The sequence below is a fragment of the Scyliorhinus canicula genome, chromosome 13 (assembly GCF_902713615.1).
Source record: "Scyliorhinus canicula chromosome 13, sScyCan1.1, whole genome shotgun sequence".
NCBI classification, from domain to species: domain Eukaryota; kingdom Metazoa; phylum Chordata; class Chondrichthyes; order Carcharhiniformes; family Scyliorhinidae; genus Scyliorhinus; species Scyliorhinus canicula.
In genome coordinates, this window is record NC_052158.1 from 161,409,765 (window position 1) to 161,428,325 (window position 18,561).

Consider the following 18,561-nt stretch of genomic DNA (forward strand, 5'->3'; position numbering starts at 1 on the left):
TTTCTGATTCTGGCATCGGCCGATGGAGAATCTCATTCACAATCTTCACGGCAGATTAATGACAGGTCCTGGTTTCGCCATCTCGCCGCACCAGATTTCTGGTTCAGCCGCCAGCGGGATATCCGTTTTGCCGGCTGGTCGATGGAGTTTCCCATTGTGGAGCAGCCCCACACCATCGGGAAACTCCCAGGCTGCCGGCAAAATGGAGAATCCCGATGACAGAGAATCCAGACCCTGGAGTGTCATCTGATGCACTTTTACTAATTTTATGATAAGTTTCTTTCTAAACAGATAGATTTGGAAATAAATTCAGAAATGTTGAAAATAAACAGCATTTCATTTCTTGGGTGCAGACAATCCATCAGAATCAACACTTAACACAGGAAGGGTGAACAAACATCAGAATGGCAGATATTTACACAACTCAGTGTCTGTGGAAATAAAGAACCAGCGACAGGAACCAATCCATTCACCTCACAGTCATCAATCATTCCCTGTCTTTGCACATTAAATATTCACCGTGTTGTGAAAGATATCGACAGACTGCATCTAGCCAGTCACTGAGGTGGTCGGGTGTGAATGGTGGACCAGAGTCAACATCTTGGAATCAGAGATGGAACAGAGTGTGAAATACTTTGAATGAAGACAATCAATTTTGAAAGAACATTAAAAATAACCTGTGATTATTTTGTGGATAATCTGAGCTTGGTATATGCGTGAAGTGACTAATAGGCAAAATGGATGTTCCTCTTATTGTCCTTGTTGAAAGCATTCAGAAGGTCTCGCTGCGAAGCACTAAGAACCCAATTATTCATTCCTAACCCTGTGAGCGAGGGAAAACGAGTCAGGCTGCCCAGAAGAACAGTGATCCAAAGATCACATTCTCGGTGAGCGAAAGGCCTCAGACCAATGTCCAACTCAACGAGCTCCTTCAGGCCACTTATTTCCCGGAAAAACATTGCCCAGGACTGATCATCGATAGTATTGTTATAGGTTAAATCCAGTTTCTGCAGGTTTTCTAGAAATCCAGCGCTTGAGGTAGATACTGGAAAGAAAGAGGAAATTACGATGAGTTTTGAATCCAATGTGAGTCACATCTCCTTACATTTCCACCCCTGCTTTAAGATGTGATAATTCCCGAGTAGCTTTGACTATCAAACACAGCAATGAATTTCTGACCCAACTCTGTGCCAGGATTTGTCGAATTAATATTCCATTGCAGCTGATAGAAGCCTCCACTTCATAGGCTACAGAAAAAAGGTTATTTCAAGCCTCCTAATGGAGTAATATAACCTGCTGGAAATATCAAGTTTAAGCTTTTAAACTATCTCCATGTTAGTACTCAGGATGCAGAAATGAAAGACGCTCAAACGCACACAAGTGGCGATAAGGGCACAATCACAGTTTCTGAGAGCAACTTGAGGCAGGTTTTTCTGGGAATTTTCCTCGGCTCTGTTGGCAGGTTCTATATGTTTCTATCAGATCCCCTCTCATTCTTCTAAACCCCAGTGAGTACAAGCCCAGTCCATCCAGTCTGTCTCCATCTGTCAGTCCTGCCATCCTGGGAATTAGTCTGGGGAACCTTCGCTGGACACCCACAATAGCAGGAACCTTCCTCAAACTAGGAGACCAAAACTACACACAATACTCAAGCTGTGGCCTCACCAAGGCCCTGTATAACTGCAGCAAGACATCCCTACTCAGCACGGTAGCATGGTGGTTAGCATAAATGCTTCACAGCTCCAGGGTCCCAGGTTCGATTCCCGGCTGGGTCACTGTCTGTGCGGAGTCTGCACGTTCTCCCCGTGTCTGCGTGGGTTCCTCCGGGTGCTCCGGTTTCCTCCCACAGTCCAAAGATGTGCAGGGTTAGGTGGATTGGCCATGCTAAATTGCCCGTAGTGTCCTAAAATGTAAGGTTAAGGGGGGGGCTGTTGGGTTACGGGTGTGGGGTGGATACGTGGGTTTGAGTGGGGTGATCGTTGCTCGGCATAGCATCGAGGGCCGAAGGGCCTGTTCTGTGCTGTACTGTTCTATTCTACTCCTATACTCAAATCCTCTCACGATGAAGACCAACATGCCATTAGCTTTGCTCACCGCCTGCTGTACCTGCATGTCAACCTTCAACCATGGGCACTGTCTCCCTCCAGACATACGGGCATTACCCCACGACCCCCACCCCCCTCCCCAGTGAGGATTTGGTGGCATGGCAGCACAGTGGTTAGCACTGTTGCTTCACAGCACCAGGGTCCCAGGTTCGATTCCCGGCTTGGGTCACTGTCTGTGCGGAGTCTGCATGTTCTCCCTGTGTCTGCGTGGGTTTCCTCCGGGTGCTCCGGCTTCCTCCCACTAGTAGAGGAGCTGCAAGCACATGAACATAATTCCATAATTGGCATCATCTCATTTTCATTACATTTAAGGGTTTTCTACCTAAACACCTTGGTTTAAGAAAAACAAACCACCTTGCAAATTTCTCTCTCACTTTCCCCATCCATGTGGTCACTGTAATATTCTGTACAGGATCTGGTTGGGGGGTTGGGGAGGGGGATTCCTGGCCTGCCCGTGCTCCTGGTGGAGTAACAGCTTGTGGAACTAGGCGGAATCAGGGTATTGAACTTGATGATTAGCCATTATCATAATGAATGGCAGAGCAGGCTCAAAGGGCCGAATGGCCTCCTTCGGCTTCTGTTTGTTTTCCTGCTAGGGGCAGGGCATCTGAATTAATCCATGTATATGAGGTCAGCCAGTTAGGCAGTGACAGAGTGGGAATCAGGCAGGGTTTTACCGGGTAATGCACACATCGCTTGTGTGAACAGAACCTTGGTGCAAATCTCCGGCCGTGTTGGGCTGTAGCTTGAGCGGAATGCGGCTGGAGAATGTCGGGAAAGCCTCCCGACAGCCTCCACACCTCCCGGGATTCTCCAAAGACCCGTAAGATGTCAGAGTCGGAACCCTGCCCCAAAGGGTGAGACCACCTGACACTCGTGGATGTAGGTCGGAAACCTGCGGGGGATCCACCGGCCTCCCTCGATTCCCTGGTCTCGCCAGTGTGATTGCAGCTAGGCGCCGATCAGTGCTGGCTCACACAAACATGGGCCAGGCGGCACGGCACCAGGGGGGTCTCCTCGGCCATCGGAGACGCTCTGGGTGGTCCCCTGACCCTTCCCCTGGAATGCGGGCACATTGGCACTGCCCAGCTGACACCCTGGCACTGTCGAGGTGCCCGGACAGCACTGCCAAGCCAGCAGGAGCACTGCCTGCCTGACAGGGTGGGAATGCCAAGGGAGAGGGGGGGCTATACCCATGAAATGAGGGGGGAGGGGGGCTTGAACTGTGGGGTGCGCAGGGCAGGTAGGTGGGCGATGGGTGGTGATCCTGGAAGTGAGGGGGTGCTGTAAGGGGGATGGGGGGGGGGGGCCTGCAGTGAGAGGAGCCCCAGGGATCCATTGGGGTAGTGTCCAGGTGTGTGGGGGTGACATTGCCCATGGGTGGGGGACAAGTTCACTTTGAAATCGGGCAGCCTTTCAAAATGGCAGATCGATCTCAGAGTTCAGCTGCCCAGTTCTAAAAATAATTCTAAGTCTGGGTTAAACCGGAGAGAAACTCCCCAGGGCCCAGACCAGTGATTTAGCGAAACTCCCTGAAACACCTCCACACATTAACTTCTAATTGTTTTGGGAGAATCAGTCCTTGTTTCTTCCTATTGGTTTGGACTCTGAGTCCTTATTAAAGTTAAGTGGCCGAATCATAGAATCCTTACAGTGCAGGAGGAATCCATTCGGCCCATTGAATATGCACCAATCCCCTGAAAGAACATTCTACCCAAGCCCACTCCCTCGCCCAATCCCCCCAAACCCAGTAACCCTACCTAATAAAACCCAACCTAGCCTTTTGGACATTAAGGGACAATTTATCACGGCCAATCCACCTAACCTGCACATCTTTGGACTGTGGGAGGAAACCGGAGCACCCGGAGGAAAAGACACAGTGACCCAAGCCGGGAATCTAACCTGGGACCCTGGAGCTGTGAGGCAGCAGTGCTAACCACTGCACCAAAGGGTAAATGTGAAGGAGATTAATCGGGCAATGTGTGGCACTGAGGCCAACACTGCTAAGGTGGAGAGCCTGGTGCGTGACGTCAGCATCGTGGTTGAAGGTGTCCAAGGCGTCGCTCAGTCGGTGCTGGCCTTGGCTGAGGGTCTCAGCAGCATCTCCCAGGCCCTGGGGACGTGTCCTTGTTGTGGGTGGGATTCCCTGCCACATTCCGGCGCCTGTTCGGGTACACAGAGGGAAATTCAGAATGTCCAAATTACCTAACAAGTACGTCTTTCAGGACTGTAGGAGGAAACCGGAGCACCCGGAGGAAACCCACGCAGACACGGGGAGAACGCGCAGACTCCGCACAGATAGTGACCCAGCCGGGAATCGAACCTGGGAACCTGGAGCTGTGAAGCCACAGTGCTAACCATTGTGCTACCTACTCCGAGTCCCAGTCTCAGGTGGATATTGCAGAAGTGTTCATGACCATGTCCCGGTCACAGAGGACTGTGTTCCTGATGCAGCTGGACATTGGTGAGGGAATGGCCTCATAGACGCTTTGCCGTGGACACCGGGGGAGCCAGCAGATGGTGTAGGGGCAGGCGGAACTGAATTCAGCTGCCCTACCACCCAAGGTGACCCCCCCGGGAACTACATGCACCGACTGGGAGGAGGGAGTGCTGGAGGCCAACCCGGGGACACCAAGAGGGAGACAGTCCCCAGCTCCCCCAAGTCCACCCCCTGGAAACAGAGCTTTATGGGGTCAGCACGTGGAACAGGGTGGCATGGCCAGGCCTGTGCCAGCCAATCAGCTGGGTCCCTCCAGAGGACACCTGCCAGGGGCATCAAAGGCCACGCGGCACGGTAAGCAGCTGGCTGTCTACACCTCTGATGGCTGTCTACACCAGGGGATACAGCTCAACGTCGCGGTAGAGCACGGAGGGTTAATAACATGGACGATCACCGAGAGGGCACGGGGAGGGGGGGCACCATCGGGGTCTGGGGACTGGTCCACTATCAAACAGGCATTGCATTTGAGACATGTGGAGCCTCTGATATGTTATTGTGTGCCGCCCTCCCCCCTCTGCTCTCTGCCCTCCCCAGCCCAGGGTCCTTGCCCCACCGCATCCCACCCTCCCCACCAAGGGCTACCACGTTCAGGTGATGGGTGCGAGCGAACACTCAGCAGACAGACAGGGGTCAGACTGTGGCACAGAATGAGGAGCACTAACCCCCAGCTCTCTGCGGGTTATCATCACCCCATTGCCCTCAACAGTGACCCCGAGGACACCCTGGATGGGTGGAACATGGTGATGAGGCGGGATGGGGGGGGGGGGGGGGTGGAACATGGTGATGAGGCGGGAGGTGGGATGGGGAGGGGGGGGGGGGTGGAACATGGTGATGAGGCGGGAGGTGGGATGAGGAGGGGGGGGTGGAACATGGTGATGAGGCGGGATGTGGGATGGGGAGGGGGGGGTGGAACATGGTGATGAGGCGGGAGGTGGGATGGGGAGGGGGGGGGGGTGGAACATGGTGATGAGGCGGGAGGTGGGATGGGGAGGGGGGGGTGGAACATGGTGATGAGGCGGGAGGTGGGATGGGGAGGGGGGGGTGGAACATGGTGATGAGGCGGGAGGTGGGATGGGGAGGGGGGGGGGGAACATGGTGATGAGGCGGGAGGTGGGATGGGGAGGGGGGGGTGGAACATGGTGATGAGGCGGGAGGTGGGATGGGGAGGGGGGGGTGGAACATGGTGATGAGGCGGGAGGTGGGATGGGGAGGGGGGGGTGGAACATGGTGATGAGGCGGGAGGTGGGATGGGGAGGGGGGGTGGGTGATGATGGATGAAACCATATCCTTTGTGAAGTGGTCACCAGTTTCCGTACTGACATCATTAGCCAGGTCCTTAGCGGGTACCCCTTATCCCCCATCCTGGGGTGTCCCTCAGTGATGCCGGGATCTCCAACTGCCCCAGGATGTTGCTGTCTTGCACATTCCCTGGGAAGTGGGCGCACATCGTGATCTTCTACCCGAACAGGCGCCGGAATGTGGCGACTAGGGGATATTCACGGTAACTTCATTGCAGTGTTAATGTAAGCCTACTTGTGACAATAATAAAGATTATTGAGGTGATGGTCACACACGAGTTTGACGTTTCTGTTAATGAAGGGCAGCCCCAGACCGCCCAGTGCACGGAAGGTGACATGTGCGCCCTCTATTACCCCCTGGGCCTGGGGCACCCTGGCATTGGCAGAGAATCCTGCTGCCCAGGCATCCTGTCTGGTCCAGTTCAAAGTTTACTCAGCACCCCGGGAAAACTGTGACGTCACGGATGGCTGGGAAACGGCCGCGTCTTCACATGTTCCCGCTCGAGCCCTGGAATGAACCAGAGGAGTAACCGTTGATGGCCACCGGGAGCGGGTGTCCTGCTCCACGTGGTGCCATGTCCGTGAGGATATGGCACAGATGACGCACCGTCTCCTTGTTGAGGCGGAGCCTCCTGTGGCACACGCTGTCCGTCACCTGTTTGAAAGACCAGCGCTGCTGTGCACCCTGGGCCTTCATTGGAATCCCTCATCTGCCTCCCTGACCTGATGGACCTTAGGGACCTTGGGGCGGGACCTAGCACATGGGCAGCTGCCTTGAGCTTTTGCCAATGCTCATGCCGGCATCTTCCCCAGCGTCAGGCCACCAGGTCTGTGAGGGCAGTCTCCGCAGGGTCCATAATGTGAAATCTATAAGGATTTGGAGCGGGTGAGGGACAATCAGCTACGGCTTCCACCCCAGAACCTGAGGTTCCCCCAGACCTTCCCCCACCCTCACACCCCCTGCCATCCCTTATGGTGCCATCCAACATGCCCTGCACGCCCACCCCCATCCACAGCAGGATGGCAGACCCCGAACCAGCTGCTGGTTCCCTCCCTGGTCCACACACCCACCCTCTGGTCACAGGGATTTCCCCAGTGCGATGACCCAGCTCCTGGATTGGGAATGTTTCCCGCTGCCTCTGTGGTGTTTCTGTCTCCCAGCATCACGGGCTGATTGGAATTCTCAGCCTGCTTCCTGGCACGTGGACCCCGGGAATCCACTTGGGAGCTGGAAAGTGCTGGAATTGCAGATTCCCCATTAACAATAACCTGCAGCCGCCATGGGCGGTGGGAGTGAAGGTGACCATCACCGTCACGGGGATATTTGGTGGGACAGAGAGGCAATTTATCACAGCCAATCCACCGAACCCGCACATCTTTAGACTGTGGGAGGAAACCGGAGCACCTGGAGGAAACCCACACACACACGAATCCCCACAGCAGCTTCTCTTCCAGGTTGATGTTTGTAAAAGGTTACTGAACGGCGCCCGCAAGACTGTTCGCTGGGAGGAGGTTACGTCCTGGGCGGCCGTTTGACTGGGCGGCCATGGGATGGAGATAGCGGGATCCAGATCTCACCAATGGGAGCGGCCGGTTCGATTGGAAACTGATAGCATCTGGCACGGTTCCCGATTCCAGCCTCTCCCCCTATCTAACCGGCCCTCCCACTCTCACTTACCCTGCGTGCCCAATAGAAACATTTTTATATATTTCTGTTCAATCTCCTTTATCGTTCTTTTTACTTTACTTTTTTATATTGTCAATTTTAATTGCCATATATTCAATTAAATTGTTTGAATATAAAACTTGAGATTGTCACTCAGCCCTGTTACACAGAGCTGCAAACCTCAGTCAGGCTGAGGCGACTCTCATGGTCCCTTACAGATTTGAACAGCCAGCCAGGAGTGCAGAGACACGCCTGGATTGGGTGATGGAGAAACATCTTCGAGCTGAGTTACCCCTGAAGGAGGGAAGGGTGTGACTTCCAATAATAGAAATACAGCACAGAACAGGCCCTTCAGCCCACGATGTTGTGCCGAACCTTTGTCCGAGATTAATCATAGATTATCATAGAATTTACAGTGCAGAAGGAGGCCACCCGGCCCATTGAGTCTGCACCGGCTCCTGGAAAGAGCACCCTACCCAAGGTCAACACCTCCACCCTATCCCCATAACCCAGTAACCCCACCCAACACTAAGGGCAATTTTGGACACTAAGGGCAATTTAGCATGGCCAATCCACCTAACCTGCACATCTTTGGACTGTGGGAGGAAACCGGAGCACCCGGAGGAAACCCACGCACACACGGGGAGGATGTGCAGACTCCGCACAGACAGTGACCCAAGCCAGAATCAAACCTGGGACCCTGGAGCTGTGAAGCAATTGTGCTATCCACAATGCTACCGTGCTGCCCCTAACAAATTAATCTACACTCCATTATTCTACCGTAATCCAATCCGATGATCCAGTCATTGAGTTGGACCCGGTGTGGGTAAATCAGTGAGTGAAACTGACAACCTGATCGCTGGCACCGCAGGCAAAATACAAGAAATTACACAACTAAATAATGGAAATAAATGTCAGCTATATTATCAGAGGCATAAAGACTGGAGGAGTATAAAACTAAACTGGTTAATAAAGGAGATAGAATGATGCGGAAAAAGAGGGATTGGCAAATGTTCTCGGTGAAAAGGAAGGGCAATGTGCTCTCGCAGAACATATCGTGGGTCAGATATAGGTGGAGAGAGAATGGAGGAAGGGGCCAGCGAAGACGTGCTACCTTTTGGCAGGAGAGGTATGTGTAAAGCGGGCAGTTTTGGAAAAGTCAAATGGAGACCTCGGAAAGTAGCCGCAGGAGCATTGAGAGAAATTATGTTGTAAATAAAACAGGAAAAATTGTTTTTGGAAAAGACAAAACATAGAAGGAAACACTTGTGTGTTTGTTATTAGTATTCTGTGCTCTGGTCTGTGTTTTCATTCAACTTAAGTGGCTGAATTTTAAATTATTAAAGCATTTTTTTTCCCCAGAGAGAGAGAGAGATGGACTCACTTTGGAGCATCCGCGATGCTGAGGAGGTTGTGGATAGCACGTTTAGCGAGTTGGTCACACCGCAGGTGAAGATTACTGAGGGAGATAGCAAATGGGTGACCAAAAGACCGAGCAAGAGTAGGAAGGCAGTGCAGGTGTCCCCTGCGGTCATCTCCCTGCAAAACTGATATACTGCTTTGCATACTGTTGAGGGAGATGGCTCACCAGGGGAAGGCAGCAGCAGCCAGGTTCATGGCACCATGGCTGGCTCTGCTGCACAGCAGGGCAGGAAGAAAAATGGCAGGGCTATAGTGATAGGGGACTCGATCGTAAGGGGAATAGACAGGCGGTTCTGTGGACACAATCAAGACTCCAGGATGGTATGTTGCCTCCCTGGTGCAAGGGTCAAGGATGTCTCGGAGCGGCTGCAGGACATTCTGGGGGGGGAGGGTGAACAGCCAGCTGTCGTGGTGCACATAGGCACCAACGATATAGGTAAAAAACGGGATGAGGTCCTACAAGCAGAATTCAGGGAGTTAGGAGTTAAACTAAAAAGTAGGACCTCAAAGGTAGTAATCTCAGGATTGCTACCAGTGCCACGAGCTAGTCAGAGTAGGAATGTCAGGATAGATAGGATGAATGCGTGGCTCAAGAGATGGTGCAAGAGGGAGGGATTCAAATTCCTGGGGCATTGGGACCGGTTCTGGGGGAGGTGGGACCAGTACAAACCGGACGGTCTGCACTTGGGCAGGACTGGAACCGATGTCCTGGGAGGGGGGTGTTTTCTAGAGCTGTTGGGGAGGGTTTAAACTAATGTGGCAGAGGGATGGGAACCGATGCAGGAAGTTGGAAGGTAGTAAAACAGGGACAGAAGCAAAAGGAAGTAAGGGGAAAAGTGCAAGGCAGAGAAGACATAGTCAAAAATCAAAAAGGGCGACAGTACAAGGTACAGTGACTGAGGGGAGCTCAGTGAATAGGCCCAGTAATACTAAAAGGAATAAAACTGGAGATGCTAAGATTTAAAACAGAGGTAAAAAAACCAACATAAGTGTACTTTACCTGAATGCCCGTAGTATTCGGAATAAAGTAAATGAGTTGATGGCACAAATCATCGTAAATGACTATGATTTAGTGGCCATTACTGAAACATGGTTAAAGGATGGTCACAACTGGGAGTTAAATATCCGAGGGTATCAAACTATTCGGAAGGACAGAGTGGATGGTAAGGGAGGTGATGTTGCTCTGTTATTTAAGGATGACATCCGGGCAATAGTTAGTGATGATATCGGTGCTATGGAGGATAAGGTTGAATCCATTTGGGTGGAAATCAGGAGTAGTAAGACGAAAAAGTCACTGATAGGAGTAGTCTATCAGCCACCAAATAGTAACGTTATGGTGGGGCAGGCAATAAACAAAGAAATAACTGATGCATGTAGAAATGGTACAGCAGTTATCATGGGGGATTTTAATCTACATGTCGATTGGTTTAACCAGGTCGGTCAAGGCAACCTTGAGGAGGAGTTTATAGAATGTATCCGCGATAGTTTCCTAGAACAGTATGTAATGGAACCTACGAGGGAACAAGCGGTCCTAGATCTTGTCCTGTGTAATGAGACAGGATTGATTCATGATCTCATAGTTACGGATCCTCTCGGAAGGAGCGATCACAATTTGGTGGAATTTAAAATACAGATGGAGGGTGAGAAAGTAAAATCAAATACTAGTGTTTTGTGTTTAAACAAAGGAGATTACAATGGATGAGAGAAGAACTAGCTAAGGTAGACTGGGATCAAAGTCTTTATGGTGGAACAGTTGAGGAACAGTGGAGAACCTTCCAAGCGATTTTTCACAGTGCTCAGCAAAGGTTTATACCAACAAAAAGGAAGGACGGTAGAAAGAGGGAAAATCGACCGTGGATATCTAAGGAAATAAGGGAGAGTATCAAATTGAAGGAAAATACATATAAAGTGGCAAAGATTGCTGGGAGACTAGAGGACTGGGAAATCTTTAGGGGGCGCAACAGAAAGCTACTAAAAAAGCTATAAAGAAGAGTAAGATAGAGTATGAGAGTAAACTTGCTCAGAATATAAAAACAGACAGTAAAAGTTTTTACAAATATATAAAACAAAAAAGAGTGGCTACGGTAAATATTGGTCCTTTAGAGGATGAGAAGGGAGTTTTAATAATGGGAGATGAGGAAATGGCTGAGGAACTGAACGGGTTTTTTGGGTCGGTCTTCACAGTGGAAGACACAAATAACATGCCAGTGACTGATAGAAATGAGGCTATGACAGGTGAGGACCTTGAGAGGATTGTTATCACTAAGGACGTAGTGAGGGGCAAGCTAATGAGGGCATTTAAAAGTTTATTGGATAAGCATATGGATGATAAGGGAATAGTGTAGGTTAGATGGCCTTTAGTTTTTTTCCATGTCGGTGCAACATTGAGGGCCGAAGGGCCTGTACTGCGCTGTATCGTTCTATGTTCTATGTTAATGGGGCTAAAGATAGACAAGTCTCCTGGCCCTGATGGAATGCATCCCAGGGTGCTAAAAAATGAAAATGAAATGAAAATCGCTTATTGTCACGAGTAGGCTTCAATGAAGTTACTGTGAAAAGCCCCTAGTCGCCACATTCCGGCGCCTGTCCGGGGATAGCCGGAGATGGCTAGGGAAATTGCAGATGCACTAATGATGATTTACCAAAATTCACTAGACTCTGGGGTGGTCCCGGTGGATTGGAAATTAGCAAACGTGACACCACTGTTTAAAAAAGGAGGTAGGCAGAGGGCAGGAAATTATAGGCCAGTGAGCTTAACTTCGGTAGTAGGGAAGATACTGGAATCTATCATCAAGGAAGAAATAGCGAGGCATCTGGATAGAAATTGTCCCATTGGGCAGATGCAGCATGGGTTCATAAAGGGCAGGTCATGCCGAACTAATTTAGTGGAATTTTTTGAGGACATTACCAGTGCGGTAGATAACGGGGAGCCAATGGATGTGGTCTATCTGGATTTCCAGAAAGCCTTTGACAAGGTGCCACACAAAAGGTTGCTGCATAACATAAAGATGCATGGCATTAAGGGTAAAGTAGTAGCATGGATCGAGGATTGGTTAATTAATAGAAAGCAAAGAGTGGGGATTAATGCGTGTTTCTCTGGTTGGCAATCAGTAGCTAGTGGTGTCCCTCAGGGATCCGTGTTGGGCCCACAATTGTTCACAATTTACATAGATGATTTGGAGTTGGGGACCAAGGGCAATGTGTCCAAGTTTGCAGATGACACTAAGATGAGTGGTAAAGCGAAAAGTGCAGAGGATACTGGAAGTCTGCAGAGGGATTTGGATAGGTTAAGTGAATGGGCTAGGGTCTGGCAGATGGAATACAATGTTGACAAATGTGAGGTTATCCATTTTGGTAGGAATAACAGCAAACGGGATTATTATTTAAACGATAAAATATTAAAGCATGCCGCTGTTCAGAGAGACTTGGGTGTGCTAGTGCATGAGTCACAGGATGTTGGTTTACAGGTGCAACAGGTGATTAAGAAGGCAAATCATTGTCCTTCATTGCTAGAGGGATGGAGTTTAAGACTAGGGAGGTTATGCTGCAATTGTATAAGGCGTTAGTGAGGCCACACCTGGAGTATTGTGTTCAGTTTTGGTCTCCTTACTTGAGAAAGGACATACTGGCACTGGAGGGTGTGCAGAGGAGATTCACTAGGTTAATCCCAGAGCTGAAGGGGTTGGATTATGAGGAGAGGTTGAGTAGACTGGGACTGTACTCGTTGGAATTTAGAAGGATGAGGGGGGATCTTATAGAAATATTTAAAATTATGAAGGGAATAGATAGGATAGATGCGGGCAGGTTGTTTCCACTGGCGGGTGAAAGCAGAACTAGGGGACAGAGCCTCAAAATAAGGGGAAGTAGATTTAGAACTGAGTTTAGGAGGAACATCTTCACCCAAAGGGTTGTGAATCTATGGAATTCCTTGTCCAGTGAAGCAGTTGAGGCTCCTTCATTAAATGTTTTTAAGGTAAAGATAGATAGTTTTTTTGAAGAATAAAGGGATTAAGGGTTATGGTGTTCAGGCCGGAAAGTGGAGCTGAGTCCACAAAAGATAAGCCATGATCTAATTGAATGGCGGAGCAGGCTCGAGGGGCCAGATGGCCGACTCCTGCTCCTCGTTCTGTCGTTCTTATTCTTATGAAAGAGGAGAAGGGCTGGAGGAATTTCTGGGGAGGAATTGTTCCTTTTGGGCTGCAGAGAAACATGGGGTTGGATTGTCCGCGAACCGGCGGGACGAGCCACTCCGGCACCGAGGAATGGCGTGAACCACTTCGACGTCGGGCCGCCCCAAAGGTGTGGAATCCTCCGCACCTTCAGGGCTAGGCCGGCGGCGGAGTATTTGGCACCCGGCCGGCCGGCGCGAGTTGACCAGAGTGTGCAGGGGGTATCCTCTCCATACCGGCCAGGCCATCGCGGCCAGGCCATCGTGGGGCCACCCCCTGGGGCCAGATGCCTCCGTGCCGTGCCGCCCCCCCACCCTCCGTGCCGTGCCGCCCCCCCACCCTCCGTGCCGTGCCGCCCCCCCCACCCTCTGTGCCGTGCCGCCCCCCCACCCTCCGTGCCGCCCCCCCACCCTCCGTGCCGTGCCGCCCCCCCACCCTCCGTGCCGCCCCCCCACCCTCCGTGCCGTGCCGCCCCCCCCACCCTCCGTGCCGTGCCGCCCCCCCACCCTCCGTGCCGCCCCCCCCCACCCTCCGTGCCGCCCCCCCCACCCTCCGTGCCGTGCAGCCCCCCCACCCTCCGTGCCGTGCCGCCCCCCACCCTCCGTGCAGCCCCCCCACCCTCCGTGCTGCCCCCCCACCCTCCGCGCCGTGCCGCCCCCCCCACCCTCCGTGCCGTGCCGCCCCCCCCCACCCTCCGTGCCGTGCCGCCCCCCCCACCCTCCGTGCCTCCCCCCCACCCTCCGTGCCGTGCCGCCCCCCCCACCCTCCGTGCAGCCTCCCCACCCTCCGTGCCTCCCCCCACCCTCCGTGCCGTGCCGCCCCCCCCACCCTCCGCGCCATGCCGCCCCCCCCCACCCTCCGTGCCGTGCCGCCCCCCCACCCTCCGTGCCGCCCCCCCACCCTCCGTGCCGCCCCCCCACCCTCCGTGCCGCCCCCCCCACCCTCCGTGCCGTGCCGCCCCCCCCACCCTCCGCGCCGTGCCTCCCCCCCAACCCTCCGTGCCGCCCCCCCCACCCTCCGTGCCGCCCCCCCCACCCTCCGTGCCGTGCCGCCCCCCCACCCTCCGTGCCGCCCCCCCCACCCTCCGTGCCGCCCCCCCCACCCTCCGTGCCGTGCCGCCCCCCCACCCTCCGTGCCGTGCCGCCCCCCCACCCTCCGTGCCGTGCCGTGCCGCCCCCCCACCCTCCGTGCCGTGCCGTCCCCCCCACCCTCCGTGCCGTGCCGCCCCCCCCACCCTCCGTGCCGTGCCGCCCCCCCACCCTCCGTGCCGTGCCGCCCCCCCACCCTCCGTGCCGTGCCACCCCCCCCCCCTCCGTGCCGTGCCGCCCCCCCCCACCCTCCGTGCCGTGCCGCCCCCCCCCACCCTCCGTGCCGTGCCGCCCCCCCCCCACCCTCCGTGCCGTGCCGCCCCCCCCACCCTCCGTGCCGTGCCGCCCCCCCCCCCACCCTCCGTGCCGTGCCGCCCCCCCCCACCCTCGGCACCGTGCCGCCCCCCCCACCCTCCGTGCCGTGCCGCCCCCCCACCCTCCATGCTGTGCCGCCCCCCCCACCCCAGGACTCTGCAGGCCGCCCGTGGAGCCAGGTCCCGCTGGTAAGGACCTGTTGTGATTTACGCCGGCTGGATCCGCTGAAAATGGGCGGCCACTCGGCCCATCGCGGGCCAGAGAATCGCCGGGGGGGGGGGGGGTCGCTGCCAGCAGCCGCCGACCGGCATGCCGTGATTCCCGCCCCTGCAAAAAGCCCGGCGCTAGAGAATTCGGAAGCCAGTGGGGGTGGGATTCACACCGACCCCCGCCGATTCTCCCACCCTGCGGGGAGTCAGAGAATCCTGCCCGAGGAGTGGGAGGGTAAAGATCCAGTTGGCGTGGTCCACATAGATACCAACAATATAGGGAGAACACGGACAGAGGTTTTGCTAAGCGAGTATGAACAGCTAGGAGCTAAATTAATAAGGAGAATTAGAAAGGTAATAATTTCTGGATTACTGCCTGAGCCATGAGCTAACTCGTGGGCAGCAGGGTAGCATGGTGGTTAGCATAAATGCTTCACAGCTCCAGGGTCCCAGGTTCGGTTCCCGGCTGGGTCACTGTCTGTGCGGAGTTTGCACGTCCTCCCCGTGTGTGCGTGGGTTTCCTCCGGGTGCTCCGGTTTCCTCCCACAGTCCAATGATGTGCGGGTTAGGTGGATTGGCCATGATAAATTGCCCGTAGTGTCCTAATAAAGTAAGGTTAAGGGGGGGGGGGGGTTGTTGGGTTACGGGTATAGGGTGGATACGTGGGTTTGAGTAGGGTGATCATTGCTCGGCACAACATCGAGGGCCGAAGGGCTTGTTCTGTGCTGTACTGTTCTATGTTCTAACTGGCAGGTGAGTAAAGGGATCAGTGTTGTAATGAGAAATGCCATAAGCGCTGGAGAGCAAAATGTCGAATCAGTCTGGGCAGAAATAAGAAATAGCAAAGGGAAGAAATCCTTGGCCGGAATAATCTTCAGATCCCCAAACAGCAGCTCCGCAGTGGGGCACAGTATTAACCAGGAAATACTGGGGGGGTCATAATAATAATATAATAATCTGTATTTTGTCACAAGTAGGTTTACATTAACACTGCAATGAAGTTACTGTGAAAATCCCCTAGTCGCCACATTCCACAGCCTGTTCGGGTACACAGAGGGAGAATTCAGATTGTTAAATTCACCTAACAAGCATGTCTTTGGACTGTGGGAGGAAACCGGAGCACCCGGAGGAAACCCACGCACACACGGAGAGAACGTGCAGACTCCACACAGACAGTGACCCACACAACTGTGCTACCGTGCCGCCCAATACAGCAATAATCATGGGTGATTCTAATATGCACAGGGACTGCAGTCGTCAAATTGGCAAGGGCAGCCTCCAGGGAGAGTTCATTGAATGTATTAGAGGTTGTTTCCTGTAACAATATGTTGTGGAACCAATCATGGAGCAGTTACTCCGGATTTGGGATTGTGTAATGAGGAGGGATTATCATTAATTAATCCCTTCTCATTATACAATACAAATAATCTTGTAGTTAAGGATCCTCACGGGAAGAAAGATCATCGCATGATAGAATATCAAATTCAGTTTGAGGGAGAGAAAGTGGAATCCTGTCATGGGGTTGATCATTAAGCTGCCATTAGGACAGAATTGACATCAGTGCATACGGCAAGATAGCTAAAGGTTAGGACAGTTGATGAGCAGTGGCAGCTGTTTACAGAGATATTCAATTCCTCACAGCTGAAATATATTCCAGAGACAAAGAAAGATTGTAAGAGGGGGAGAAACATCCATCGGTAAGCAATGGGGTTAAAGACAACAAAGACAAAAACTACGGCATACCATATTGCAAAGGCCAGTGGCAGGCTGGAAGACTGGGAAACTTTCAACATAAACAAAGGGATACTGGAAAAGTATTTAAAAAAAACAAAGGTAAATAACAAAAGAAAGCTAGCACAAAATATAGAAGCTTTTTCTGTCCTTTTATATAAAGTATAAAAAAGGGAAGAGAGTAGCCAAAGTCAATGTTGGTCCCTTGGAAGATGAGACTGGGGAGTTAATAGAAATGGCGGAGACGCTAAAACAGTATTTTTTGCCTCAGTTTTCATGGTTGAGGACACTAGTACCACCCCAATAGTTAGCACTGCTGCCTCAATGCCTTGGATTAGGGTTCAATTCCGGCCTTGGATGATTGTCCGTGTGGAGTTTGTACATTTTCCCCGTGTCTGCGTGGGTTTACTCCGGGTGCTCCGGTTTCTTCCCACAGTCCAAAGATGTGCAGGTTAGTTGGATTGGCCATGATAAAGGTTGCCTCTTGATGGGTCCAGGGATGTGCAGGTCAGGATTGTGGGGTGTGGGCGTCAGAGGGTTGGTGCAGGCTCAATATATGGTTCTAATAGTAATAGGAAATACAGATTTATAGCAAGGGAGGAACTTAGAACAATCAGCATCAACAGGGAAAAAATGCTGAACAAACTCTTGGGATTGAGGGCTGAAAAGTCCCCAGGGCCTGATGGCCTATATCCTAGGATGTTAAAGGAAGTGGCAGCGGAGATAGTGGATCTATTGGTTAGAATATTCCAAAATTCCCTGGACACGGGGAAGGTTCCAGTGAGTTGGAAAAATAGTAGCGGAATGCCCTCACTCAAAAAAGGGAGGGAGGCAGAATGTGGGAAATTACAGACCAGTTAGTTTAACATCTGCTGTTGGAAAATTGTTAGAATCAATCATAATGAAGTAATATCAGAACATTTGGAAAGCTAAAGTGTTATCCGTCAGAGTCAGCATGGTTTTATGAAGGGCAAATCATGTTTGACTAATTTGCTAGAGCTCTTCGAAGATGTAACAAGCAAAGTGGATAATGGGGATGCAGTAGATGTAGTACATCTGGTCTTCTGGAAGGCGTTTGATAAAGTGCCACATGAAAGGTTAATACACAAGTAAGATCAGATGGGATTAGGCGTAATTTATTATTTTGGGTAGAGAACTGGCTGATGGGAAGTAGATCGAGAGTCAGAATAAAAAGATATTTTTTTAGTTGACAAGATGTAACCAGTGGGGTGCCAGAGGCCCCAGTTATTTACAATCTATATTAATGACTCAGATATACGGATAGACGGTTCTGTCGCCAAATTTGCAGATGACATAAAAATAGGTGGGATAGTAAGTTGCAAAGAGGAAATAAGAACCTTACAAATGGATAGGGATAGGGATAGGGATAGAATATGGATAGGGATAGGGATAGGGATAGGGATAGAATATGGATATGGATAGGGATAGGGATAGGGATATGGATATGGATATGGATTGGATATGGATAGGATATGGATATGGATATGGATAGGATAGGATAGGGATAGGGATATGGAAATGGATAGGATATGGATAGGGATATGGATAGGATATGGATATGGATAGGTTAGGAAAGTGGGCCAAAATGTGGCAGATAGAATTTAACCCCCAATCCCCTTATTAATCAAGAATTGCTCCCAATAGTTTCCCCACCACTGAGGTTAGATTGACTGGCCTGTAGTTTCCTGGTTTATCCTTTCCTCCCTTCATGAATAATGGCCCCACATTGGCTTCCTCCAGTCCTCTGGCACCTCTCCTGTGTCCAGAGAGGAATTGAAAATTATTGCCAGCTCCCCTGTTATTTCCACCTGTGCCTGACTCAGCAGCCTGGGATACATTTCATCTGACCCTGGAGATTTGTCTACTTTTAAGCCTGCCTGACAACTCAGCACCTCCTCTCTGTCTACGTTAATCTCTTTAATTTTATCACAGTCCTTCTCCCTGATTTCTATACCCACACCGTCCCTCTCACGAGTCAACACCGACACCAAGTATTCATTTAGAACATCACCTACATCTTCTCAGAGGTCACCTGTA

At 51.9% G+C, this 18,561-nt stretch overlaps 1 protein-coding gene across 4 annotated transcripts in view; it reads right to left on the reverse strand.

Moving 5' to 3' along the window:
* Positions 1–316: 316 nt before the first annotated feature.
* LOC119976243 (leucine-rich repeat-containing protein 31-like) overlaps positions 317–18,561 on the reverse strand; it is a 142,771-nt gene continuing 124,526 nt past the window's right edge. For all 4 annotated transcript variants that reach the window (XM_038816596.1, XM_038816595.1, XM_038816593.1 and 1 more), the window contains one exon: positions 317–1,045. In XM_038816596.1, coding sequence (XP_038672524.1) covers positions 726–1,045 — 320 coding nt within the window. In that variant the 3' untranslated portion in view covers positions 317–725. The remainder of the gene's footprint in view (positions 1,046–18,561) is intronic.